Genomic DNA, 27,598 nt, shown 5'->3' on the forward strand with positions numbered 1-27,598 from the left:
TGCTCAGGTATCTTCCCTCAAGGCCAGTCTCCCATCCCCCAATGCAGACCGTCCTAGCCAGCCTCCCCTGCCTTCCCAGCCGACACTCCCCATTTAAAGACCACATTAAGAACAGTCCCAGTTCGTCACACAACAGTGCCATGAGAACACCTGTTCTCACTTTCGGGTGACATTGTGAACAAGAAGCGGGCAGCATTATCTCCTGCAAATGTAAACAAACTTGTTTGTCTGAGTCACTGGCGGAACAAGAAATAGGACTGAGTGGACTTGTAGGTGCTAAAGTTTTATACTGTTTTATTTCTGAATGCATTTTTATTTTTCTGTACATATTCTACATTTGTACGTTTAACTTTCATCATAAAGAGATTGCACTACAGTACTTGTCTTAGATGAATTGAAAAATACTACACCTCTACCCCGATATAACACTGTCCTCAGGAGCCAAAAAATCTTACTGTATTATAGGTGAAACCGCGTTATATTGAACTTACTTTGATCTGCCGGAGCGCTGCTTTACCGCGTTATATCCAAATTCCTGTTATATCAGGTCGCGTTATATCGGGGGAGAGGTGTATTTCTTTTGTTTTTTTACAGTGCAAATATTTGTAATAAAAGATAATAATAGAAAGTGAGCACTTTACACTTTGTATTCTGTTTTGTAATTGAAATCAATATTTAAAAATGTAGAAAACATCCAAAAATATTTAAATAAATGGTATTCTGTTAGTGTTTAACAGTGCGATTAATCGCGCAACTAATTTTTTTAATCACTTGACAGCCCTACTCTATACACTAGCAAAATTCTAAAAGGGTAAATTGTATGCCAAGGCACAGTGAACACTCCACTCTGATTACCAGCCACAGACAGTCAGAAGAAACTGAGGGAGGGGCAGGGCAGCTACACTCTTTATATCACAGCTCAAGCCGGAGGAAACGCAGGGCTGATAACAGTAGGAAAAAACTCTCCAGCATCAATGCACTGGTTGTGCACATACCTGGAGCGGAGCACACATATGCAAGCACTTGAACTCTAAATTTTTGGGGTTTACATTAAACAAAAAACCCAAACCAATTCTGAATATCCTTGAAAGGCATTAAAATTACTGATAATTTCACTTTTTAAAAGTTTGTGAGATAATTTGCATGAAATTAAGATGGAATAATTAGCTCAATCTCAACAAGAAATATTCTAGAAAAGTCACTTGAAAGTACACATTGAAACTATTTAGGGCTTGTTTACAGATAAAAATTGTTCTGAATTAACCGAATCAGCGTAGTTTGACTATACCATATTGCTAAAGCAGTATAACCCACCTAGTATGAACAAGTTATACCAGTATAAAGTGCTTCTGGTACAGTTTATTCCTGTATGGAAAGAGAAATAAGCTCTACTGGTATAAGGCACCTTTATACTGTGGTAACTTCAGTGGTTGTACCGGTATAATTATTTCAGTTAAAAAAAATAGTATACAATTAACCAAAATAGGTATACTGGTATAACTTTCAAGTGTAGACCAAGCCTTAGACTGTTCATCATTCTCTTGGTCTTGACTACACGGGCTCCTTAGTCACCAGACACAGTAAACGCTGGAAAAGCTATGGGCCCAATTCTTACCAGGAGACTTGCCCTTCTGTGAACTGCTTCTTCTCTCTCTGCACCTGGTTTGTATGGATGAAGCTGTGTCTTTGACAGATTTGCTCACAGGTTCCACATCTGAAATAAGGAATCCTACCTGCTCCGAAGACACAACTGTCTCCGATGGACTGGTTTGACACTTAATACTGGGCTCCACCTTTAAAAAAAAATCAAAACCCACTCAATACAATCACTTTAGGGGATTTAATGCAGATAAATATCTTTTTCTTTCATGGAATGTCCACTTCAAGGGACATTCCACAAACAGAAAACACTACTTGGAGCTTAGATGCCATAAATCAAAACTGGTCTGAATTTTCATAAGGTATAAACTGTGTAAAATAAATGTAAGAATAAAAGCTCTCTTTTTTTAAAATTGGTATTTCTGAGCATCTTGCTGATTTGTAATATCACTTATGACTTCAGCGATTTGAGCTCCATCCTAATATAATATTTAACAAATAAAAAAATCTTTCAGGTGAGATTTTTAAACTAGTGCTAAAAAGGTGTAACTGCATACTCCAATGACTAGTAAGGCATCTAACTAGCCACTTACATGCACAACTGCCACAATTCTATGTGCATTTTAGGAATGTCTCTAAGTCTAATATTTAATCAGTGATATTTCACACAGTAACATTCTTCTGTTTAAATAAATATTACGAAATAAAAACTAGTTTTCAGATTTTTTCATTGTATCAGCATATACTCATATATCAAATGATGTTACCATTCAGCAAGATAGTTGTCAGCTGCAGTCTCAAAGTGCCAGAATTTGTCCAATCTATTAACACATTAAAATAAACTGGGATGAGAGCATATGCAATAAGGGAACAGGATGTCTGGCCAAAACTGTTTGGTGATATTTAGTGTGACAGACCCAGACCAGTGGGGTACAGGAATCTGGCAGAGGGCAAATATACTGGTCACTGGATGAGTAATTTTCTGTTCCCTGAATGACCAGAGCAGGGGCTGCACTAGAGTAATCAGGAACCTGCTAAAACCAATTAAGACAGGCAGGATAATTAAGATACCTGGAGCCAATTAAGAAACTGCTAGAATCAATTAGGATAGGCTAGCTAATCAGGGCACCCGAGTTTAAAAAGGACCTCACTTCAGTTTGTGGTGTGCATGCGAGGAGCTGGGAGCAAGAGGAGCTGAGAGTGAGAAGACATGTTGCTGGAAGACTGAGGAATACAAGCATCATCAAACACCAGGAGAAAGGTCCTGTGGTGAGGATAAAGAAGGTGTTGGAAGGAGGCTATGGGGAAGTAGCCCTGGGAGTTGTAGCTGTCGCGCAGCTGTACCAGGAGGCATTCTAGACAGCTGCAGTCCACAGGGCCCTGGGCTGGAACCCGGAGTAGAGGGCGGGCCCGGGTTTCCCCCAAACCTCCCAACTCCTGATCAGACACAGGAGAAATTGACCTGGACTGTGGCTTCTACCAAAGGGGAAGGTCTCTGGGCTGTTTCCCGACCCACATGGTGAATCTGTGAGGTGAGAAAATTTGCCAATAAGTGCAGGACCCACCAAGGTAGAGGAGGAACTTTGTCACATTAGGTATTTCAGCTCGGGGGGAAAAAAAAGTTTTTCTGAAGGTTAATAACTACCAAAACTAGAGGGGTTGTTTCTTTAACAACAATTATAACACTTAATGTAATCCTAAAATGGCCTTGAACCTATAGGGTCCAGAGTGACCGAGACAAATTGGAGGACTGGGCCAAAAGAAATCTGATGAGGTCAAGTGCAGAGTCCTGCACGTAGGACGAAAGAATCCCATGCACCGCTACAGGCTGGGGACCGACAGGCTAAGCAGCAGTTCTGCAGAAAAGGACCTTGGGATTACAGTATACGAGAAGCTGGATATGAGTCAGCATTGTGCCCTTGTTGTCAAGAAGGCTAACGGCATTTTGGGCTGCATTACTAGGAGCACTGCCAGCAGATCGAGGGAAGTGATTATTCCCCTCTATTTGGCACTGGTGAGGCCACACCTGGAGTATTGCGTCCAGTTTTGGGCCCCTCATTATAGAAAGGATGTGGACAAATTGGAGAGTCCAGCGGAGGGCAACAAAAATGATCAGGGGGCTGGGCCACATGACTTACGAGGAGAGGTTGAGAGAACTGGGCTTGTTTAGCCTGCAGAAGAGAAGAGTGAGGGGGGATTTGATAGCAGCCTTCAACTATCTGAAGGGGGGTTCCAAAGAGGATGGAGCTCGGCTGTTCTCAGTGGTGGCAGATGACAGAACAAGGAGCAATGGTCTCAAGTTGCAGTGGGCAAGGTCTAGGTTGGATATTGGGAAACACTATTTCACTAGGAGGGTGGTGAAGCATTGGAATGGATTACCTAAGGAGGTGGTGGAATCTCCATCCTTAGAGGTTTTTAAGGCCCGGCTTGACAAAGCCCTGGCTGGGATGATTTAGTTGGGGTTGGTCCTGCTTTGAGCAGGGAGTTGGACTAGATGACCTCCTGAGGTCTCTTCCAACCCTAATCTTCTATGATTCTATAAATGCTGCAAAGATGGGAATAGATGTTGCTCTGCAGTGCAAGCATAAATAGAAGCAGATGCATGGTCCAAGTAATTAAATGTAGAACTAGTCAGATATAGGCTTTTCCCCCTGCTAAAAATTTTGCATAAACTTTTAAAGACAATTGCTTGAGCAAACTTTTCCATGGAAAGTAAGATTCTAGGGAAAATCTGAAATCCAAAATATTTTGATTTGGAAGTGCTGCCGTGCTCCCATTCTCCTCCAAGGGCTGGGCTCCCTGGTCAGACATATCACATGATATACCTCACCTCTCCTGGTGAAGGGGGGCAGCTGTACCAGGGGAGTCTAGTGCATCATGGGAGATGTCGCTGAGCTGGGAAGCTCAGCCCATAGAGGAGAATGGGAACTTCCATAACATAGCACAGTAGGATACCTGTATCAAAATGTTTCCGTTTTTTTGTGAAATAATCTAAGTTTTCCATGGAAAGTAGACAGAATTTTTTTTTTAAAACACAAAAAATTCCATTTAATCAAAAACCCAATTTCCCATCAAAAAAAGTTTAGATTAAAGCTTTTGACCAGCCATGGTTAAATGCTAGGTATGAATCTTTGCTTTGACTGTTAGCCCCCTAAGCACTCATCCCTTTCTCTCCAGTGTAATGTGTAAAAGATGGAAGTAAACAGAGTGGGCATGTCTGGGAAGACCTGGATTTAGTCACAATGTCATGATAAACTGGCGTTTAACCCTATATCTCACATTTGAGGCTGCACTTCTATGCGGAAATAACTTGGTAGCCATACTCCCATGCTCTCATTAATACAGAATACATGTCCCCTGCACATCCTGTCCTGCTCATCTTTTTTTACTTTGTATGTCTCGAAAGAACAATCAAATCAAGTATGGGATATTACAATACACAAGGTTCAGAGAAATCTTTCCTCAACGAAACAAAAAAATTGAATTAAACAGTGTGCATAAATTAAGAATACTAACCATCTCTCCAATTAATTGCTCAGTGTTTTGGAATAACACTAAGATTTTGTGCAGGGCTGGATTAACCTTTTGTGGGCCCAGCGCCAAACATATTTGTGGGCCCCCATGGAGGCAATGGAGCATGGCGTGGGGAGGTCAGTCCCCGGAGCGAGGGGCCAGCCGGAGGCAATGGGGCATGGCAGGGACAGCCCTGCTCCGCCCAATGCGAGGACACTATTTACAAACCAGCAGTTGCCAGATGCACAGTAGCCTGCCTGCCCCTGTGCGGCCAGCATGCCCCTTCCCCTCTGGGGTGGGCCTATGCCGTGCGACACAGCCCCCCTGCCCAACACTCCCCTCACTCCATATGGCTAGAGCCCCCCCGGACCACTATGCCGAGCGCCCCCCAAGACCCACCCACAAATGCATCGTGTCCTGCACACCACCCCTGCCCATAGCCCCACCACAACTGCCCAGCACCCACACTCCCATGTGCCCCAACACACACACCTTCCTCACCCCCTCACAGCCCAGCCCCTCCCCCAATCCTCCAAGAGACCCACCTCCCCACACCCTGCCTCCCGGCCGCACTCACCGGCCTGCTGGGAGGCAATTATGTCTGCCAGGCTGAGCTGGCAGTGTAGCCAGAGTCAGTCCCAGGGCTGGAAATCGCTCTGGCCCCTTGGGAGCGGCGTGATCAACCAGCCCAGGACCTACCCTGGCCGGGGTCCCTCAAGACGCACTTGCCTGGAGGGGCCCAGCCAAGCCCTCCACACTGTCTCCCCCTCCACCTGGCTGAGATTGGCCAGGCTTCTGCCACAGTCCCAGGCGGCTCAGTTCTGGGGAGATAGGTGGGGCCCCTCAGGTGGTGGGAAGCAGAGAGTGCCCGGAGCCGGAGGTGCACTGGGTTCCAGCCAGGGGGCTGAGGAGCATGGGGGTGGGGCCAGGGAGTGGAGAGGAGCCTTCAGCCAGCTGGCAGGAAGGCCGAGAGAAGCAAGTGGTGGGCAGGGGGAGCCAGTGGGGTCTCAGGGCACAGTGCAAGCAGAGCAGACCGGGGCCCCTTCTGAGCATGGGCCCGGCTCCATGGAGGGCCCCTGCCACAGCCGTGCCGCTAAAAGGTGTGCGGTATAGCTTCTGTTTGTCGGCAGGAGAAAGTTCCCCCCGAGAAGCAGCGGCTTTGTCAGCAGGAGAGCGCTCATGCCGACACAGCGCTGTTCACACTGGCGCTTTTCATCAGTAAAACTTTTGTCGTTCGGAGGTAGAGGGGGGTGTTAAGTCGATGGGAGAGTTTCTCCCGTCGACCCAGCACTGTCTAGACAAGACAGTAAGTCGACCTAAGGTACGGCAACTCCAGCTATGTTATTCATGTAGCTGGAGTTGCGTAACTTAGGTCAACTTAACCCCGTAGTGTAGACCTAACTGACATAAGACATAGTAAATACTAAGGGTCAGATCACTCTGGAGTGATGCAGATTTACATTAGCTGGGAATCTGACCCTAGAAGTCCAATCCAGCCAACCCTTTAGTTTCTTTCAGTTTTATGTAAGTTACTTCAATGGGACTACTCACACAAGAAGTTTGTAGGACCAGGCCCTCACTGTGGTATAGTGTAGTTATCACAGCAGAATATCCTGTAGTACAGGAACACATATTGCAGTGTTCCTTTACCCCATACCTGCTGTGGACTGAAGGGCAGTCCCTCCTGAAGAAACACCACTGAAGACTGAGCTGAAGCATGGCTCATCTGTTCTTTCAGTTTTGCATGTTCTTCCTGTGTGGCTGCAGGTTCCTGCACCATTTGTGCAGCAGTATTCTCTACAGGCTTGGTGGTGTGGATAGTATAAATAAATTCAGAAGGCTGTGGCAGAGAACAGGCTATTGCTTGATCTGTTCCCACCATAAATGTAATATCAGAACCTACAGGTGTAAGAGGCTCCAGCTGGCTGGCATGACTCGAGGAAGGTGCATCATTATTCCCAGGATTAACTATCAATTGCTGGCCTGCATTAGGCTGTGGGGTTGGACACTGGTTCTCCACAGGTTCCACCTTCACCATCTCTAGCTTGGGGGATGAATGCATCTCATCTACAATCTGAAAGACAGCCTCTAGGTTTACTTCCGTCTTCTTGTTTTCATCAGCTGTATTGCATGGCCAGTTAGATGGCAAAAATTCAACTGGGTATGATGACTGCATTGGAGGATTCTGGGAAAACAAAATGCAGTGGACTGCAATCAGAAAATTACTACTACAATATTAGATATATTTAAAGTTTCTTAGGTTCATCAGTTCCAAGGCCAGAAGGGACAACAGAGCTTCCCCAAAATAATTCCTAGAGCACATCTTTAGAATAACATCCAATATTGACTTAAAAATTGTCAGTAATGGAGAAACCACCATGACCCTTGGTAAGTTGTTCCAATGCTTAATTACTTTTGCTGTTAAAAATTTACATTTTATATCCAGTCTGAATAGGTCTAGCTTCAAGACATTAGATCATGTTATATCTTTCTGTGCTAGAGTGAAGAGCCCATTATCAAATATTTGCTCCCCATGTAGGTACTTATAGACTAATAAAGTCATCCCTTCACCCTCTCCTTGTTAAGCTAAATAGGTTGAGCTCCTTGACTCTGTCACTATAATAAGCCATGTTTTCTGATCCTTAAACCATTCTCTGGCTCTTATCTGAACCATCACCAAATATTCTTCTTGAATTGTGAACAACAGAACTGGACACAGTTCTCTACCAGCAGTCTCACCAGTGCCAGATTCAGAGGTAAAATAACTCTCTACTCCTACCTGAGATTTCCCTGTTTACACATTCAAGGAAACCATTAGCCCTTTTAGCTGCAGCACCAAACTAGGAGCTAATGTTCAACTGATTATCCACCTCAACCCCCAAATCTTTTTTAGTCGGTCCCCAGCCTGTAGTAGGATTCTTCCTTCCTAAGTGCAGGACTCTGCACTTGTCCTTGTTGAACCTCATCAAATTTCTTTTGGCCCAATCCTCCAATTTGTCTAGGTCACTCAGGACCCTATCCCTACCCTCCAGTGATCTACCTCTCCCGTCAGCTTCGTGTCATCTGCGAACTTGCTGATGGTGCAATTCATCCCATCATCCAAATCATTAATAAAGATGTTGAACAAAACCGGCCACAGGACCGACCCCTCAGGCACTCCATTTGATAATGGCTGCCAACTAGACATCGAGCCATTGATCACTACCCATTGAGCCTGGCAATCTAGCCAGCTTTCTATCCACCTTATAGTCCATTCATCCAATCCATACTTCTTTAACTTGCTGGCAAGAATACTGTGGGAGACCGTATCAAAAGCTTTGCTAAAGTCAAGATATACCATATCCACCGCTTTCCCCATATCCACAGAGCCAGTTATCTCATCATAGAAAGCAATCAGGTTGGTCAGGCATGACTTGCCCTTGGTGAAACCATGTTGACTGTTCCTGATCAACTTCCTCTCCAACAAGTGCTTCAAAATGGATTCCTTAAGGACCTACTCCATGATTTTGCTGGGGAATGAAGTGAGGCTGTAGTTCCCCAGGTTCTCTTTCTTCACTTTTTTAAATATGGGCACGAGATTTGCCTTCTTCCAATCATCTGGGACCTCCCCCTGATGGCCATGAATTTTCAAAGAGAATGGCCAGTGGCTCTGCAATCACATCAGCCAATTCCCTCAGCACCCTTGGATACATTAGATCTGGACCCATGGACTTGTGCATGTCCAGCTTTTCTAAATAGCCCTTAATCTGTTCTTTCATCACTGAGGGCTGCTCACCTCCTCCCCATACTGTGTTGCCCAGTGAAGCAGTCTGGGAGCTGACCTTGTCTGTGAAGACTGAGGCAAAAAAAGCATTGAGTACTTCAGCTTTTTCCACATCATGTGTCACTAGGTTGCCTCCCCCAATCAGTAAGGGTCCCACACTTTCCCTGACCACCTTCTTGTTGCAAACATACCTGTAGAAACCCTTGTTACCCTTCACATCCCTTGCTAGCTGCAACTCCAACTGTGCCTTGGCCTTCCTGATTACACCCCTGCATGCTCGAGCAATATTTTTATACTCCTCCCTAGTCATCTGTCCAAATTTCCACTTCTTGTAAGCTTCCTTTTTGAGTTTAAGCTCACCGAAGATAAGCCAAGCTTGTCGCCTGCCATATTTGCTATTTTTTCTGCACTTTGGGATATTTGGTCCTGCACCCTCAATAAGGCTTCTTTAAAATACAGCCAGCTCTGCTGGACTCCTTTCCCCCTCATATTCGCCTCCCAGGGGATCCTGCCCATCATTTCCCTAAGGCTGTGGTTCCCAAAGTGGGGTTCGCAGAATGTTTCAGGGGGTTTGCAAGAAAAATGTCATTAATGGCGGCCAGAGGACTCTGCTGGGACCCAGTTGCAGGGCAGACAGCCTGAGCCCCAGGGAGAGCGGGGCCGGGCAGTTTGATCCAGCAGCCCCAGCCCTCCCCTGTCAGCCAGGGAACCGGCAGCCCGAGCCTCATGGAGAGTGGGGCTGGGCAGTTTGAGCCGGCAGCCCCAGCCCTCCCCTGTCAGCGGGGGAGGCAGCAGCCCCGAACCCCAGCACTCCATGCGGGGTGCAGGTGGCAGCTCGGATCCCTGTCCTGGTCAGGCAGGGGAAGTTTGCATCCAGGGCAGTCAGCAGGGGGCCACGCTGAACGTGGGGGGTGGTCCAAGCTAATTTGTCCCTCCCAGGGCACCTTTCTCGGCAGAAGAAAAGCTGTTTGATATCTTCAATCTGACTAATGCATATTTTCAAGAAAAGGAAATGGATTGGTCTCGTTGCCTAGGCATTTGCACTGATGGGGCCACATCAATGACAGGGAAGTATACTGGATTTGTAGATCGAACAAAAAAGGTTGTATCAAAAGTCTCTTGGACTCATTGCAGCATCCATAGACAAGCCCTTGCAACAAAACGCATGCCAGAGGGACTGAAGGAAGTGCTGGACAATGTTGTGAAAATGGTGAATTTCATAAAATCATGGCCAACAAATTCCAGAATATTTCACATACTTTGTGACAAAATGGGTAGTATACATGTCTGTGTGTTGACCCATACTGAAGTTAGATGGCTCTCAAGGGGTAAAATCCTTGCGCGCTTGTTTGAGGTTAGAACGGAAATCCTAGTTTTTTTTCCAACTGCCACCCTTTCCACCTTGCCAGCTGTATGGAAAATGTCTGGCTCCAGAGCCTAGCTTATTTAGCAGATATTTTCTCAAAAATTAATGACCTAAATTTATCTCTTCAAGGCCTCAATATAACAGTTTTCAATGTGCAAGACCGAGTTGAATTCCTGATAAAGAAGTTGCAATTCTGGGGAAGTTGTTTGGAAAACAATCAAACTGAGTGTTTCAGTAATCTTCATGACTTCCTGGAAGAACATAAACTTCAGTTGGATCAGTGCACTAAAACCAATATAACTGCACACCTAAAAGGACTTTGCACAACTTTCAGGGAATACTTTCTAGCTATGTCAGGCGATAATGACTGAATTCGCAACCCTTTTGATGATACCACTTTCTCAACACAGATATTAAACACCAAGGAAAAAGAGAAATTGATTGAGATCTCCTGTGATTACGAACTGAAAAGGAGTTTCAGAAATCTATCATTGATCAACTTTTGGCTGAGTTTAAGAAACGAGTACCCCCTTCTGGCAGAAAAAGCTGCTGCAGTTTTGTTACCATTTTCAACAACATACTTATGCGAGAGAGCATTTTCCTCGTATGCACATCTGAAAACCAAATACAGAAACAGACTTTATGCCAAACCAGACCTGAGACTTTATCTTTCTCCAGTGGTTCCAGACTTCCAAGAGCTATGCAGAGCAAAGCAAGCGAGTCCATCACACTGAGGAAATTTAAACTTAAATCCCTGGAAATATTCATTTTTAGGAGGGGGTTCACAAGATGTCACAATTTAGTGAAAGGGGTTCGCGGGCTGTTAAAGTTTGGGAACCACTGCCCTAAGGGAGTCTAAGTCTGCTTTTCTGAAGTCCAGAGTCTGTATTTTGCTACTCTCCTTTCTTCCTTTTGTCAGGATCCTGAACTCAACCATCTCATGGTCACTACTGCCTAGGTTGTCACTCACTTCTACTTCCCCTACCAATTCTTCCCTGTTTGTAAGCAGCAGGTCAAGAGGAGCACAGCCCCTAGTTGGTTCCTCCACTACTTGTACCAGGAAGTTGTCCCCAATTCTCTCCAAAAACTTCCTGGATTGTCTGTACATTGCTGTACTGCTCTCCCAGCATATGTCAGGGTGATTGAAGTCCCCCATTAGAATCAGGGCCTGTGATCTGGAAACTTCAGTTAGTTGTCCAAAGAAAGCCTAGTCTACCTCGTCCTTCTGATCTGTGGTCTATAGCACACGTCCACCACGACATCACCCTTGTTGCTCTGTCCTCTAAACTTAACCCAAAGACACTCAACAGGCTTTTCTTCAGTTTCATACTGGAGCTCTGAGCAATCATACCGCTCTCTTACATACAATGCAACTCCTCCACCTTTTCTCCCATATCTGTCCTTCCTGAACAGTTTATATCCATCCATGACAGTGCTCCAGTTATGTGAACTGCCCCATAAAGTTTGTTATTCCAATCACATCATAGTTCCTTGACTGTGCCAGGACTTCCAATTCTTCCTGCTTGTTTCCCAGGCTTCTTACATTCGTGTACATGCACCTAAGATAACTACCCAATTGCCCTACTTTCTCAGTAGGGATCAGGAGGCTTCCCATCTTGTACCCTCGTCTTTGTGTTTCCTCCCGGCATCCCATTTACCTCTTGGCTTAGGTCACCATCCCCCGGCGAACCTAGTTTAAAGCCCTCCTCACTAGGTTAGCCAGCTTGCCTGCGAAGATGCTCTTCCCTCTCTTCGTTAGGTGGATCCCATCTCTTCCTAGCAATCCTTCTTCCCGGAACAACATCCCATGGTCAAAGAATCCAAAGCCATATCTGTTATTACATTAAACCTAGGAATTTTGTTTGCCCCCAAATAAATAAGATCATAAATAGTAATTAGATAAGGATTTCTTGTAGAAGTGTTTTCAGTAAAAATGTAATCCTAGGGAGAAGGATCATTTTCACCATTGTGATTCTACCAGTCAAGGATATCATCATCCTGACCCATGTTGTTTTTTTTTTTTTAAAAGTATTTACAATAGTTGTTTTCATTCTGTACATTTTCATAATAGGGGTCCATATTGCCTTCAAAGGACTTTTGAGATTTCCCCCCCTAACAGAATTTAATATTTTAAAGCTATTTTGGGGTATCTTGGTTTAATGCAAGTGCTAGATGCCATCCTCACTAATATACAAATTAACGACTGATGTAACCTGGACCTACAGTCTTCCTACTTATCCTTGTCACCCTTTTCCCCTCCGGAAGTGTAAAGGTCCACTCTGAAAAGCTGTAGAACCAAGATCTCAGGTCTTTGAATTCTTGTGGTCAGTGAACTCCAAGGTCTTGCTCTGGAAAGAATGCATCATACTTACAATTTAGGCTTGACCAACAATGGGTAAGTTAAAGTTCTGTTACTCTCTATCCGCCCTAAAGCCAAAGTGATCAGTATGGAACGAAATAGCTTCTTTCTTTTAAATTTTAGAATGGCCCAAAGATTCAGTCACCATAAGTCTAGCTGGAGGTGTCAGATATATTTTTCAAGCACCAGTCATTGTTCTTGGTCTTTTGAAGACTTTTACAACCCTGTTTCAGCATCAGTGGAAAAATACAAAGGAGAGCATAGGCTCTTATATTTTTGAAAAAGAGACTTCTAACACATAAAATGAGAGAAACCTGATCCAGCATGCCAGGCATAATATAACCTCAGAAAAAACAAGGTATCATCTTGCACAAGTGATATGCAGGACAGGAAATATTGGACGAACAGTGTCAAACCTTGAGGACTGAAGCTGTCTTCATCACATTCTGTAAGTTTTTTGGAAACAGGGGTACTTGAGCAGATAGGAGATACAAAATTCCACATAGCATCATTATACACGAAGTGTGAACAGAATATTAGGATATTAAAAGACCCTTATTGTTGTTTTTAAAAAACTTAACTGTGTCTGTCTGTGTCAAACAGGTCTTTCTATTCAGCCAAATCCGAGATTTTTTTACTAGACCACTGAAAGGCATATGTCCAATCTATGGACTACCACTGTACCAAATTTCAAGTTTCTACTTTCTCTATGAGATGGTAGAAGTTGTTTTTTTTTTTTTCCTTAAAAAAAAAAAAAAAAACTATACAACCAACAATTTTTGTCCTTCACTTCCTTCTAAAGAAGGAAATAAAAACCAAGAACCAGTAAAACTGTTTTTGCTTAAACGCCACAGGAATATTCTCCTCCAGGTAGAGATAAAACACTTTTCAGGCTGAAATTTTCTAGGTAAGTCAGACAAAGTTGTAAGAAATTGAAAACAGGCCTTTTGGAATGGAGATGCGCAGGCAATCATAATTCTGTCACTAGGCACTACAGGCCAGATTTCAAAGTATTTAGGTGCCTAAAGATGCAGATAGGTACCTAGTGGGATTTTCAAAAACACCTAAACTGGTTAGGTGCATAACCTGCTTAATCACTTTTAAAAAAATCCCAGTAGGCACCTGAATAACTTTGGAAAACCTGGCCCCCACAGCTATAATACCACCATATGTACATAAACATTAGCAGTAGCTGGTAGTAACTCCTATATTTAGGGTGCATAACACTATCCATTATAAAGAATCCTTGTAAACTTTTCAGGGTGGATTTGATTTAAATTAAATTGATTTAATCATGATTTAAATCACTAGTCAGGAAGATTAGATTTAATCATGGATTTCTACATAAAAGTGTATTCTTGGTGGTGGTTATAATCTTAATACATATTCTTCACAACTCAGATAGATGTAGGTTTCATTTTTAGAAGGTACACACGATTCATTTTAAATGATTTATTTTGAAAACGTTTCAGATTAGTTTTACAGCTATATCAGAAAATTAATGATTGTTTGGTTATTTCATTTACCAAAGGTAACTGAAGCAGACATTTATGAAGTCATTGGGAGGTGAATTATCTTCAATTCAACAGGTTAATCAATAATATTTGGAGGATTTTCTTGTCATGCTGTATTAGGAGGAGAACATCACCAGACAGACATTTAAAATGTTTTATTTAACTAAAACAACAACGTTATGTATTCTGGATTTTTTTCTTCAACAGGAAACATAATATTTTAACAAAACAAGCATATGAATTGTTGAATTTAGTTAAACATTCAAGATTTGTTTTAAATCAGGTTTGTTTTTGTTAAAATTGTTTAACTAAAATAGTTAAATGAAATATTCTTTTAAAAAAAACAAAACAAAAATTAAATCAACTGTCAGCCAGGTCAACATGAGAAACTTAAAATATTGGCTTCTGCAGCTAACTCAGTTGCCTTCACCTTCATTTTCCTGTTTGTTCATAATCTGGAAAAGAAAAACACTTTCCTGCTTTTTCAGGTCCCAAATGATTTCTCAATTTTTTAATGAATTTTTCCAAAGGAAGAAAATATTCTTTCTACAGCGGCAGAAGAAGCTACTGCTATTAAAAGTGAGATTATCACTTCAACAGTCTCTGAATCCAATAGCTTAAGTGACTTCCACCAGTTCACTGATGTGACTTTCTTTAAAACATCAGCAGCAAACATGTATTTCTTGAATGATTCACCCTTAGCTCTGAAGTTTATTATGGTTGGCATTATGGAGGATGATGGCTGGATGTCCATGTCATAGCCAACTCCTCTTCTTCAGCAGTTAAGGTTTGACCCTGGTACTGAGTATTGAAAATATTTGCAAGAAAATGACCTGGAGACAGTGCTTGTCCCATTAGTTTTTTTTTATGATTGTAATTTAACTCTGTCATTGCATATTTCTCTTTTTAAGATCTCACTCAGTTCCTTCCAAATTTCAACAGCATCAGCAGCAATAAAACAGCTATTTCCCTGCATTTTGTTCAAGGCTATAGAAATAGGCTTTAGGATACTCGGCATGTGTTCAACATTTCTCGTAAGCCCAATGTTGAGAACTTTGGCTGTGACAGTGCACCTATTTTTTCACGATTTTGTTCACAAACTAATCAGATTAGGCCAATTCTTGATATAGTGCTCAAAACACTACTGAGTTCCATTGCATGTCTTGTGGGAGAGTTAGCTTAGTTCCTCCCACTTTTTTCAGAGCAGCTGCTGCAAAGTGGTTGTTACAGAAGTATTTTGCAATTTCAACAACATTGGCCTTTATTTCTGGAACACTGAAGTCTTTGGCTCGGAGGTGCATCAAATGAGCACTGCAAACGTATGTTATTAGCTTGGGACTCTCTTCTAAATTTCTTCTCATCTTGGATACATTTGCAGCATTGTCTGTGACCAAGCTGCGTACTAGACATTTGAATTTTTTTTCAGTTTGTTATAGCTTTTACTGCTACTTCTTGTAAGTATTCTGCTGTGTGTGTGCACATTTCCTGATCTATCAACTGTTTCTGTAAGGAAGACATTCCCTTCTTCTGTTGTCACACAAGCACATACAACAGGATCATTGTGGACATTACTCCACCCATCAAGATTCAGGTTAACAATTTTACCCTGTAGACCTTTTGCACACTGCTCAATTTCTCTTTCATACACTTTATCCAGCAATTTGCCTGTGACATCTGCTGTGTTGGGTGAACTATATCCTGGTCTTAATGACTGAACCATGTTAATGAAGTGTGGGTTCTCAATCATACGGAAAGGAGAGTTTGTTGCATAAACAAACCAGGCAAATTTTTTCATCAATTACCTCTTTTTGTAATCTGCTGGTTCTTATCACAAACTTATCTATGGTTGTTTCTTCATGATGGAGGTGGTGTTTTTTTTTTTTTTTTTTTTTCCTTTTTGCTCCAGGTGATATACGGCGGCTATGTGACATACATGATGTGACAAACATTATCATTGGCAGATAACTCTGAAACTATAGAAAATGATGGTGATCTTGAAGGTGGATAGTCTTCAGAATCCTGTATGTTGAGGATGGATTCTCCTAAACAAAATAAGTCAATGCAGTTATTTAATTATTACCATACTGCTCATTTAGTATTACTCATTGCATTCACTGACACTCACTACTACTTTAAAGGTGAAATTGTAAAAGGAAGATCTGCCTATTTCAGCTATTTATTTTTTATCACAACTGCATCTAAAATGATAGTACCATTGAGTAACAACTATATTTTTTTGCTCAAACGTGAGAATTCAAGAATAGTCCAGAAGGAAGACAGGCAGTCTTAAGAAAGAAATATGAAATAAAAAAGTTTACCAACCTGAAGATCCTGCATTTTCAGACATGTTCCTTTCCTCATCTTCAACGCAGCTTCCTCCTGAGAAGAAACACTTCTCATGATGTTGTTTCATTCAGGCTACCAGACCTTGCATTTCTTTGTTGCACTGTTTGCATTTTGCATGCATGCCTGTCTTACCCAAAGGTAGAGGAACTTCATTACAATATTCCCAAACTGGGTTTCTTTTACGGCCTGCTGCCATTATAGGTTTTCCCCCTCCCCCATTCGACCACCACTGGCACAGGAAATAAAGTCCCTATTGTTCTGAACCCATTCATTCTTTATTTATTAAAAAAAAAACTTGAGATCACTGGCAACAGTGACTAGTAAATGGAAGCCCGGGTGTACAAAGTGTTTCATAACGGGGTAGAGTTGGGGAGGAGGGAAGAACAAGGCCACATTGCTTATTGTAGCCACACTACAAATCAAAGCTGTTTGAATGACAGCCTTCTGTTGCTTGGGCCATCCCCTGGAGTTGAGTGGCAGGATGCCCGAAGCCTCTCTTCCCGCCCACCGCACATTCTTGGGCATCTGAGTGAGGAGGATATGGAACTCGGTGAGGAGGGCAGGCGGTTACACAATGGCTGCAGCGGGGGTCTGTAATCCAGTTGCCTTTCCTGCAGCTCCTCCAGATGCCTCATCATGTCCATTTGCTCTCCCATTAGCCTCAGCATCTCCTCCTGCGTGTTACAATCACGCTCACTGTATGCTTTCCTGGCCTCTGCCACCGAATGCCTCCATGCTTTCAGCTGTGCCCTATCAGTGCGGGAGGATTGCATGAGCTCTGAAAACATTTCAGCGTGAGTGTGTTTTTTTTCGCCTTCTAATCTGCGATAACCTCAGGGAAGGAGTTGATGCAGGGAGCATAGAAACATTAGCAGCTGCAGGGGGGAAAAAAAAGGGAGAGTAGACTTTACAGAAAATATGTTTCTGAGAACAAAAGGGAGACTCTTTCACAGTGAATCAAGCAATTCACAGCAGACAGCACATGTGTTTTAGGTACAAGGTCGCATTTTGCCTTTTATATTGAGCGCCTGCTGGTATCGTGACACATCACACACAGCTGGGCAACAGAATTCAGTTTGCAAGCAGCCATGGTAAGCAAAAGGGTACGCGGGGTTAGCTTCTTCCGTGTTCATAACATATGGGAATGATTTCAAACTGCAGAACCCTCCTTTCCTATAGAAGCCAATGCCGGTTGTGTTTGCCATTTAAAAGGAGGGGCTCCGGTTTTGGGGTGGATGTGCAGCACACCCCTCCCACCCAGTGTAGTTATTCTCCAGGATGATCCCTTTTAGCCAAGCGCAAACAGCCCAGCATGCCCGGGGTCTAATGTGTCAGGGATCACCAAACAGAGGGGATTACTGTTCTCTTACAAAACTTCCCCTATTTCAACCAGGTGACCATGAATGATATCACTGTCCTGAGGCTGACACAGAAAGATAAAGACCGAATGTTACATGAATGCGACCAAAACCCAGGACCATTCGCTGCTATGCTTTGTGCTGCAATGATTCCAGACCACTTGCTACTAGCTTGGTGTGGTACCACGGAGGACGAAATAAGGCAGCTCTCCCCAGAAACCTTCTCTGAAAGTCTTTGCAGTACCTCCACGAGAGCTTCATGGAGATGTCCCTGGAGGATTCCCACTCCATCCCCAGACACGTAAACAGACTTTTCCATTCAGCTGTACTGGCTGCGAATGCATCCCAATTGTTTAGGGCAAATCAAACATTAAACAATTGCTTTTAACACCTGTAGTGTCGTTACAAATGTGCACTCACCAGAGGTGCCTTCTCCACCATCAGGGTCCGGGAACAATAGGCCCTGGGAGGGTATTGGCTCCAGTGTGAGGAAAAGGTCCTGGCTGCCGGGAGAACGGATTCTCTGCTTGCCTGCTATGCATTCTCCTCCTCCTCATCCACAAGATCTTCATCTGTGTTACCTGAGGCTGCCAACTTGCAGGTGTCCACGGAGAGTGTTCGGGTACTGGTAGGATCCTCCCCTAGAATGGCATGCAGCTGATCATAGAATCGGCATGTCTGGGGCTCTGATCCGGAGTGACTGTTTGCCTCCTTTGTCTTTTGGTAGGCTTGCCTGAGCTCCTTAATTTTCACGCGGCACTGCTGTGCATCCCTGGCGTAGCCTCTCTCCACCATACCCTGTGTGATTTTGGCATAAATATCAGCATTTCTTCTGCTGGATCGGAGTTCTGCCTGCACAGATTCTTCTCCCCATAGAGCAATCAGATCCAGTGTCTCCTGTTCACTCCATGCTGGAGCTCATTTACGATTCTGGGACTGCATGGTCACCTGTTCTGCTGAGCTCACACGCTGACCAAACAGGAAATGAAATTCAAAAGTTCCCGGTGCTTTTCCTATGTACCTGGCTAGTGCATCAGAGTTGAAAGTGCTGTCCAGAGCCATCACATTGGAGTACTCTGGGATAGTTCCCAGAGGCCAACACCATCGAACTGCACAGCGCTGCATCTCCACTACCCCAAATTCAACCCAGAAAGGTCGATTTTAGCGCTACTCCCCTCGTCAGGGAGGAGTACAGCAGTCGATTTTAAGAGCTCTTTAGGTCGGCGGAACGGGGTTGATTGTGTAGACGTATTCATTACAAAAATCCACCTAACGCAGCTAAATTTGACCTAACCTCATAGTGTAGACCAGGCCTACTTCTACATTGCTACCCATGAAGTGATTAGCCAGTGCCTCTTTATACTCCACCACCACTACATTAATCAGACCACAATTTGGCCATAAATTTTTGTAAGACCATCATGGGTATCATAGGCTGGGGGAGGCACCTCTCCATGGCCGCGGCAGCTCCGGCTGGGCTGGGCCAGGCGAGAGGCGCCTCTCCACGGCTGCAGCAGCTCCGGCTGGGCTGGGGAAGGGGCACGGCCCTTGATAGCCTGCAGCCGCGTGGCTTAGAGGGAAGTTAGGTCACGTGGCTTCCTTTTGTTTCAACTTAGTGCACTCACCTGGAAATAGCTGCAGTGTGTGTAGGTTGAGGCTGTAGGACTGCCACAGCCACTAAGAGGATCTAGGTGAGCCGTAGGTGAGCAGCACTGTAACACAGCTGGAAAGAATCCAAACAGAAAAGTTATCAAATTTCTAGAACCTCTGTTCAGTGTAAAGAGTTCTACGTCCTACCCTGACAAAACATTTCAATATTGGCACTGCCAGCTCACTTCCAGAAATCTAGTATTACCTCCTTAAGGGATTTAAAATATACAAGATTCACTTATCTTAATAATAATGCTTATTCTATGTATTTAGGCTATCCAGCATCTATTGCTTTGGGTCTATGTCTGATGTGTGTCTCCTGAGAAGTCAATCACGTGTGGGCAATGGACTATACCTTTAGGAAAAGTTAAGATGCTTAAGAAATCAGTAATGAATAATCATTATAGCTTTTAAGCAATTAGGAGTACACAAAGTGAAGGACTGTCTTAAAACAGGCTTAGAGAAATACAGTTGAGGCATTTAACAGAAGGCCTGAATAGTTAGCATGAGTGGTTGACACAAAGGTCATAAGATTTAGCAATATGTGTCATGTTATAAACACATAAACCACAATAACAAGAATCTGGGCTTAAAATAGCATATAATGTACTTTCTGGGTACACCTGAAATTACATTGACACGTTGAAACCATTGTTAAATGTATTGATGCAAATTGGCCATACAAGAGGCAAGAACCCTAAAATTGGTCCCTGGAATACCAAACATGGGCAGAGGGCTGACACTTAATAAATTATGGTCCCAGACACATGTGGGCGTAAGGGAAAGGTATATTCCCAATTTAGCTGGGAAGGTTGGACCGTGGAAAGCTTAATACCAACCCCAGGGAAGATGGACTCCTTCTTCCTTTCCTCATCACAGACATGGGACTGAGTAGAGAGCCCCTTTCCCTTTCTTTCTTTCCCTCTCTGCTACTCTTCACAAACCTGACTGGTAGGAGAGTGCCACTCCAAAACAAGGACACAGAATTAACTGTGGACCTTCTGGGATGGTCTGAGCCAATGAACAGATGGGACGGGATAGGAAACAAGCCCAGGAAGATGTAGAGAGAGAACAAAGGAAGAGCTGAGAACCAGCAGCACTGAGCTGGGGCAGAGAGACACCAGGGCGCAGTGTCTGAATGAGGAGCTGCTTGAGAGCCAGCTGCTGCACTGGTGCTTGCAACTCTTATAGATGCACAGCCTGGAGCTGACAATTCAGCTGAGACTATACAGCAAGTCTGTATATACAAGTCTGAGCTGAACAATGCACCAGAGTGCACAGACAGGTTGGAGTGACCCGAGGGGGGAGGGGGGAGGAGAAAGAGAGGGCTGCATTGGCATGGGGCAGAGAGTCTGTGTGTGTCTAGCCAAGTGTGGGGGGGGGGGGGGGGCGCGAAGGTGGGGGAGTATGTGCTACATGCTGTATCAGGGCAAGGAAGTCTGCATAACTCCTGCTAGAAATCCATATTTCAGTCTACTCCTGGCTTTGCCTGGGTTAGATAAAAGTGTTTTTCTATTGTTACCGTGGCACTTGATCCAGGGATTAACTCTGAACTCCCCTAAGAGGGAGGTTTGGGGTTTATTTAGAGGTGCATGGCTGGAACCTGGGATCACTTCCCCAACCCTGGGAATCCCCCACCTGACACAGGTGTTCCAGATTAGTTTTGTGAGTATGCATAATGCGGGTCGTTCTTTTATACTTTTGATGCCTTAACTGTGTTGTGACTATTAAAGCCCAGATCAGTATCTCTCTCTGAGTGCCCCGCCAATTTCAAATCTCTGAAACAATTCCTTAAGTAGCCACCTAAGAGACTGAACCACAGATCAGTAGCTTGGGCATTTTGCACCCCAATTAACTAAAAGGCTATGAAAGCACAAGAAACTGGAACCCTTAAAACCCAGAAGTCTGAGTTACATATGCTCCAAAATGGAATACCTCTATTTGTAACATTTACAAAAATGAAATTTTCTCTTTTCCTGTAATTCAAATAAGGGTCTTAGACAATTTGCTTCAAACTTTCTGGACAAAACATCTGCTCTGAAGATACATATAGAATTTTTGAGGCAATATTTTTTTTTTGGGGGGGGGGGGGGGAGAGAGAGAAGAATAAAGAAGTCAAAAATAAAACTTAGAATGGAATGCATGCAGCCTTAACTATGGTACTACAAGAATGATGGAGAGATCAATGTCATTTTCCATCTGGAGGTGCACAGAGATTACAATATGAATGGCTCAATAGGAAAGAATTTGAGAAAATGCAAAAATGGTGGCACAGATTTTCAAGCAGGGTGAAATATCCGATCAGGGATTGTTAGGAAATCCTTTAAGTTTGATACTCTTCTTTCGATTCTAAGTCTTGTTTAATATGTATACATTAAAGTGCATTGCAGAAAAATAATTTGTTGATTTAAAATATCTTCTTAAAAGGCAAATGCTAGACCCTTATCATACCTGTTGGGTAGTAGGTTTGAGAGTACTGTGCTGAAGGTGTGTAGTTGCTATATTTCTGGGAAGAAGTGGCCATTGTCTGCGGTCCTTGTTGTATGTGCATAGATGTGGCACTGGGTTGGAGAGTGTACGTGACCTCTGTTGGAAACCTCTGGAGTACAGGAAATGGAATCCCTTTGTCTGAAAATGTCGGGGAAGTCTCCACCTGCCCTGGAAGCATCCCAAGGGAGTTCTGCCATGTTCTGGGAGGGATTGGAGTCCGATCTGAACCTTTCGATGATAAAGTGCAGTGGTTGTGGGATGAAGCAGATACATAGGAGTAAGGAGATAAACTGTCTCGCCGAAAAGACCGATGAAACTGTCCTATTGTCAGTGCTCCTGCATTAAAAAGAAAATGTTTACTAGAATTAAATGGTTATGAAATAAATAAAGGATCATAAAATACACCATTCAATCCACACACAGATTGTATTTCACCATACGAAGATAAAGGAATATCTGTCTCTTAATGTTGCCAATGCAGTATTTCAATCCCTTGTTAAAAAAATAAAATAAAATAAAATAAAAAGATTTTTCAGTAGCCAGTTCTCAGCCCCACAACATGGAAAGTAGTTTTTTTGCACAGTAAGTCAGCAAACCAAATCTGAGTTACTTAGAATCTGCATTTTGGTAAGCCATATGGTATAGCAGACAAGCATGAAGTAATATGTCAGACAAGATGGAGTACAAGATTCCTAGGATGAGATTTTCAAAGCCACCTAAAAGAAGCCATTGGAAACTGGGTGTCCAAATCCTCTAGGCGGCTTTGACAATCTTACCTTAATTGCTTTATCACAAACTTTCTGATGGAAAGAACGGAGAAAAATCCAAAGAGTTAATAATAAACTCTAAACACTGGCTTTAGATAATACAACACTCTGCTTCCATGTCTGACATCCCAGGTCTCTCGGTACCAGCCTTTTGCTCTCTGCAAGTAAGTTCTGAAAGCCCAATCAGCACTGTAGAAAGGGAGAGCTGCAAATCACAACCTCTACTAACCAATCTAAGGAATAGACTGTAGATAGGAGGTGGCGATAGTGATACAGGGAATAGGTGTTAAACATGACATGCAAAAGAGGAGATACTTATTTTATAACAGGCAGAGCTGGCAGCAATGCAACTACAGCTATGGTTGACCAACGCTTCCCACTACAAAACCTTGTTTTCATTTTTTTAAAACTTTGCTAAATTTAACCATTTAGGTAGAAATTTTCAATGGTGGAAGTCTGCCCCAGGCTGAATTTTTTGTAGAGTTTCCACAAAAACAGTTACATAAGAACAGCCATACAGGGCAGACCAAAGGTCTATCTAGCCAAGTATCCTGTCTTCTGACAATGGCCAATGCCAGGTGCCCCAGAGGGAATGAACAGAACAGGTAATCAGCAAGTGATCCATCCCATCGCCCATTCCCAGCTTCTGGCAAACAGAGGCTAGGGACACCATCCCTGTCCATCCCAGCTAATATCAATTGATGGACCTATCCGCCATGAACTTATCAGTTCTTTTTTGAACCCTGTTATAGTCTTGGCCTTCACAACATCCTCTGGCAAGGAGTTCCACAGGTTGACTGTGCGTTGTGTGGGGGGGAAAAAACCTTCCTTTTGTTTGTTTCAAACCTGCTGTCTATTAGTTTCATTTGGTGACCCCTAGTTCTTCTGTTATGAGGAGTAAATAACACTTCCTTATTTACTTTCTCCACACCAGTCATGATTTTATAAACCTCTATCATATCCCCCCTTATTCGTCTCTTTTCCAAGCTGAGAAGTTCCAGTTTTATTAATCTTTCCTCATATGGCAGCTGTTCCATACCCCTAATCATTTTTGTTGCCCTTTTCTGAACCTTTTCCAATTCCAATGTATCTTTTTTGAGATGGGGTGAGCACATCTGCACTCAGTATTCAAGATGTGGGCGTACCATGGATTTATATAGAGGCAATATGATATTTTCTGTCTTATTACCTATCCCCTTTTTAATGATTCCCAACATTCTTTGTTGACTGCCGCTGCACACTGAGTGGATGTTTTCAGAGAATTATTCACAATGACTCCAAGATCTCTTTCTTGAGCGGTAACAGCTAATTCAGATCCCATCATTTTATATGTATAGTTGGGATTATGTTTTCCAATGTGCATTACTTTGCAGCATTGAATTTCATCTGCCATTTTGTTGCCCAGTCACCCAATTTTGAGAGATCCTTTTGTAGCTCTTCGCAGTCTGCCTGGGACTTAACTATTTTAAGTAGTTTTATATCATCTGTAAATTTTGTCACCTCACTGTTTACCCCTTTTTTCAGATCATTTATGAATATGTGGAATAGGACTGGGCCCAGTACAGACTCCTGTTGAACACCAATATTTACCTCTCTCCATTCTGAAAAATGACCATTTATTCCTACCTTTTGTTTCCTATCTTTTAACCAGTTACCAATCCATAAGAGGACCTTCCCTGTTATCCCATGACAGGTTACCTTACGTAAGAGCCTTTGGCAAGGGACCATGTCAAAGGCTTTCTGAAAATCTAAACACACTATATCATTGAATCCCCCTTCTCCACATGCTTGTTGACCCCCTCAAAGAATTCTAGTAGATTGGTGAGGCATGATTTCCCTTTACAAAAACCATGTTGACTCTTCCCTAACAAATTAGGTTCATCTAAAGGTCTGACAATTTTGATCTTTACTATAGTTTAAACCAGTTTGCCTGGTCCTGAAGTCAGGCTTACCGGCCTATAATTACTCGGATCACCTCTGGAGCCCTTTTTAAAAATTGGTGTCACATTAGCTATCCTTCAGTCATTTGGACAGAAGCTCATTTAAATGATAGGTTACAAACTACAGCTAGTAGTTCTGCAGTTTCACATTTGAGTTCCTTCACAACTCTTGGGTGAATACCATCTGGTCCTGGTGACTTATTACTATCTAGTTTATCAATTTGTTCCAAAACCTCCTCTAAGTCATTTACAAAAATGAGGACAGGAGGAAATGTACTAAGAATCTTAATTCAAGCAAAGCAAGTTTTTTGTTTAGAGCTTCTAGCATGCCCAGGCTTTAATTTAGGAACTTGAAATTTGTTCAGGTGGAGGAATACCTTGAGGTAAGACAGGTGTTTTTTGTTGCCCTTATGAATATCCACCCAGACTTGCAGAATTATAAGACTCTGAAAAAACAGCTTGGAAAAAATATTTTAGTAGTAAGGATAGAAAAGAATGGGAGGATTTTAGCGATTGTCTGTGCCCTTTTATTATTTCTTTATTATGTACACAGAAAACCCAAGTAGTATTTATCCTGTTTATTTATTACCCTGGGGGGGGGGGGAAAATCAAGATTATCCAGCTTTGCCTTCCCTGTTTTTTCTGGAGGTGCTCTTGGAGAATCAGAGATCTGCAGTGGGAACTCTCTCAGTCCTTAGTTGAAAGGACAAGAGCACTCAACCCAGAAGTCATGGGCTTGATGCAGGAATTATGATGTGAAATTCCATGATGTATTATAGAGGAGGTCAGATTAGATGATTACAATGGTTCCTTCTATCTTTTAAATCTTTAACAAAGATCTTTTATGTTAAACAAAACAAAAATTAAACAAGAAGTTTGATTTAGGAGTTCCTTCCCTTCTCAAGTTTTACTTCCTGGGTACCTAAGGTGTTGTAATCCTATCAGTTTTCCAGTTGTCCATTGAGTCTTCCAGAAAAAACAGGATGAACAAGTTTTCAATTTATATTGTAAACAAAACAAAAAACTTCAACCAAAAGAAGTTCAAGCCTTCTTTGCACATCAAAACCACCCATTTTTTTCACCTTTGCCGGTCATCTTTGGGGGGGGGTGGAAAAAGCAAGAATTGGGGAGCTCTTCAAAACTTCACTTGGACAGCGAATAACTCCCTTTAGAAGATCTGAGGAAAATAAGATTTCTGATTCCTATTTGCTGACTGATTTCAAATCATATGTATGTCATTTAACCTCCACCTAACTCATTCATTCCTCTCAAGAAAATTATTTCGCTTTTAATTCTCCTTAAGAGATTTTGCAGAATTATTACTCCAGCATCTGTGTTCCTTAGCACAAAATGGCCATCACACTCCTAGCTATCATTCAGACCAACTCATGGAAGACAAGAGGTTGTACACGTGTACCTGGAACTTAGCAAGCAAGACACACAATGCGTAAGAAAGAACAGAATCCAGATCCATCTGTGAAAGCTCTGCAGGGATAACAGTATAAAAACTTATCTTTTTTATCCTGTAGATCAGTCTACATACAAGTAACTTTATGTACATGAGAAATGATCCTGAACCCAACATCATGTGCATAAAGCTACTCCTGCTTATGGATAGGGTAGGGATTTTAGTCTGCAGACAGGTGTTTGAATACACAGAAACACCAACTGATAAAGTACAGTTTTTATTTTCAGCACAGAAACACGCTGGAGAACCCTAAATCTGTTCAGATTGCCCAATTCACTATTCCCTCAAAACCATCACCTCTCTTGGCACAGGTTCTCCCAACTTCATGTAACTAAGTAGCGGTCTAAACAACCAGTCAGACGAGGGAGGCCAAACGCACGTTGCTACCATCAGGCCCACTGCCCCCGTGTAACTAGCTTGACCCACCTGGCCCTCCCCACGTGCCCCGTTGCTGAGCGGACACTCTCCACGCACCGCCCGCAGCGACCACGTGCCCCTGGCGCTGCCCGCCCCCCGCCTCACCGGGCTTCTCGGCCTTGCCGGGCCCCGGCGGGGACGCGAGCGGCTCCCCGTGCAGCGAGGTGCTGAGCAGCCGCTGGAAGCGGTTGGGCGGGCGGCTGGTCACCTCCAGGCCGGCCGCGAGCTTGGCCTTGTTGGCGCTGGTGAGTCTCTTGAGGTGGACGAGCAGGTCGGGGCGGTCGCGGCGGAAGTGCGGGCTGTGGAAGTGGTGCAGGGGCCCGGAGGCGCCGGGCCCGGGCGCGGCCGAGGAGCCGCCCGGCGGGCCCAGCACCACCTTGCGGAAGCCGTACAGGTTGAGCTGCCGGATGAAGCTAGTGAAGTTGGTGGTCTTGAAGAGCTCGGCCGAGGCGGCCGCGCCCCCGTCGCCCCCCGGCCCCGCCCCAAGGCCCGGCCCGGCGCCCAGCAGCTCGGCCTCGAAGAGCGGCTGGTCGATGAGCAGCCCCTCGCCGCGGGTGTCCCAGCGGATGGAGCGGAACCGCGGGCTGTTCACCAGGCGCCACAGCTTGGCCGGGAAGTTGTTGGGGTTGATGGGGGCGACCAGCAGCGGCTCCTCCATGGCGGGCCGGGGCCGAGGGGCGCGTCACGCCCAACCAACCAACCGCCGCCGCGCGAGCTCCGCGCCCAACCGTGGCGGCCGCCAATCAGCGCCGGCCGCGAGGCCCAGTCGCCCTCGGCACGCGCCGGCCTCGCGCCTCGGCTGCCACCGCCGGGCCTCAGCGCGCCCGTCAGCGGGCTGGGGGCCGGGCCGCGGCAGCGCCCAGGGTGCTCTGGGAGCGCCCCACGCTCACAGGGGAAGGTGTGGAGGGGCCAGAGCGGAGGTGGGGGGCAGAGCGGCTGGGCTGATGGGGGGCAGAGCTGACGGCTCTGACCAGGGGACTGGGTGGGTTTGAGGTGCTGCTGGGGCACCCCCTGCTCGGGGCTGTTGGGTTTGGGGGCTGGGTTGCAG

At 44.1% G+C, this 27,598-nt stretch overlaps 1 protein-coding gene across 1 annotated transcript in view; it reads right to left on the reverse strand.

Annotated features, from left to right (window-relative positions):
- Nucleotides 1-27,208, reverse strand: part of HSF5 (heat shock transcription factor 5) — a 66,884-nt gene extending 39,676 nt beyond the window's left edge. The window contains exons 1-5 of the mRNA XM_054008466.1: nucleotides 26,656-27,208; nucleotides 21,920-22,294; nucleotides 19,444-19,541; nucleotides 6,770-7,297; nucleotides 1,616-1,793 (exon numbers count right to left, since the gene is read on the reverse strand). Of these exons, the coding sequence (XP_053864441.1) occupies nucleotides 1,616-1,793; nucleotides 6,770-7,297; nucleotides 19,444-19,541; nucleotides 21,920-22,294; nucleotides 26,656-27,208 (1,732 nt within the window). The remainder of the gene's footprint in view (nucleotides 1-1,615; nucleotides 1,794-6,769; nucleotides 7,298-19,443; nucleotides 19,542-21,919; nucleotides 22,295-26,655) is intronic.
- Nucleotides 27,209-27,598: the final 390 nt, after the last annotated feature.

Source organism: Malaclemys terrapin, chromosome 18, assembly GCF_027887155.1.
Source record: "Malaclemys terrapin pileata isolate rMalTer1 chromosome 18, rMalTer1.hap1, whole genome shotgun sequence".
Lineage (NCBI taxonomy): Eukaryota > Metazoa > Chordata > Testudines > Emydidae > Malaclemys > Malaclemys terrapin.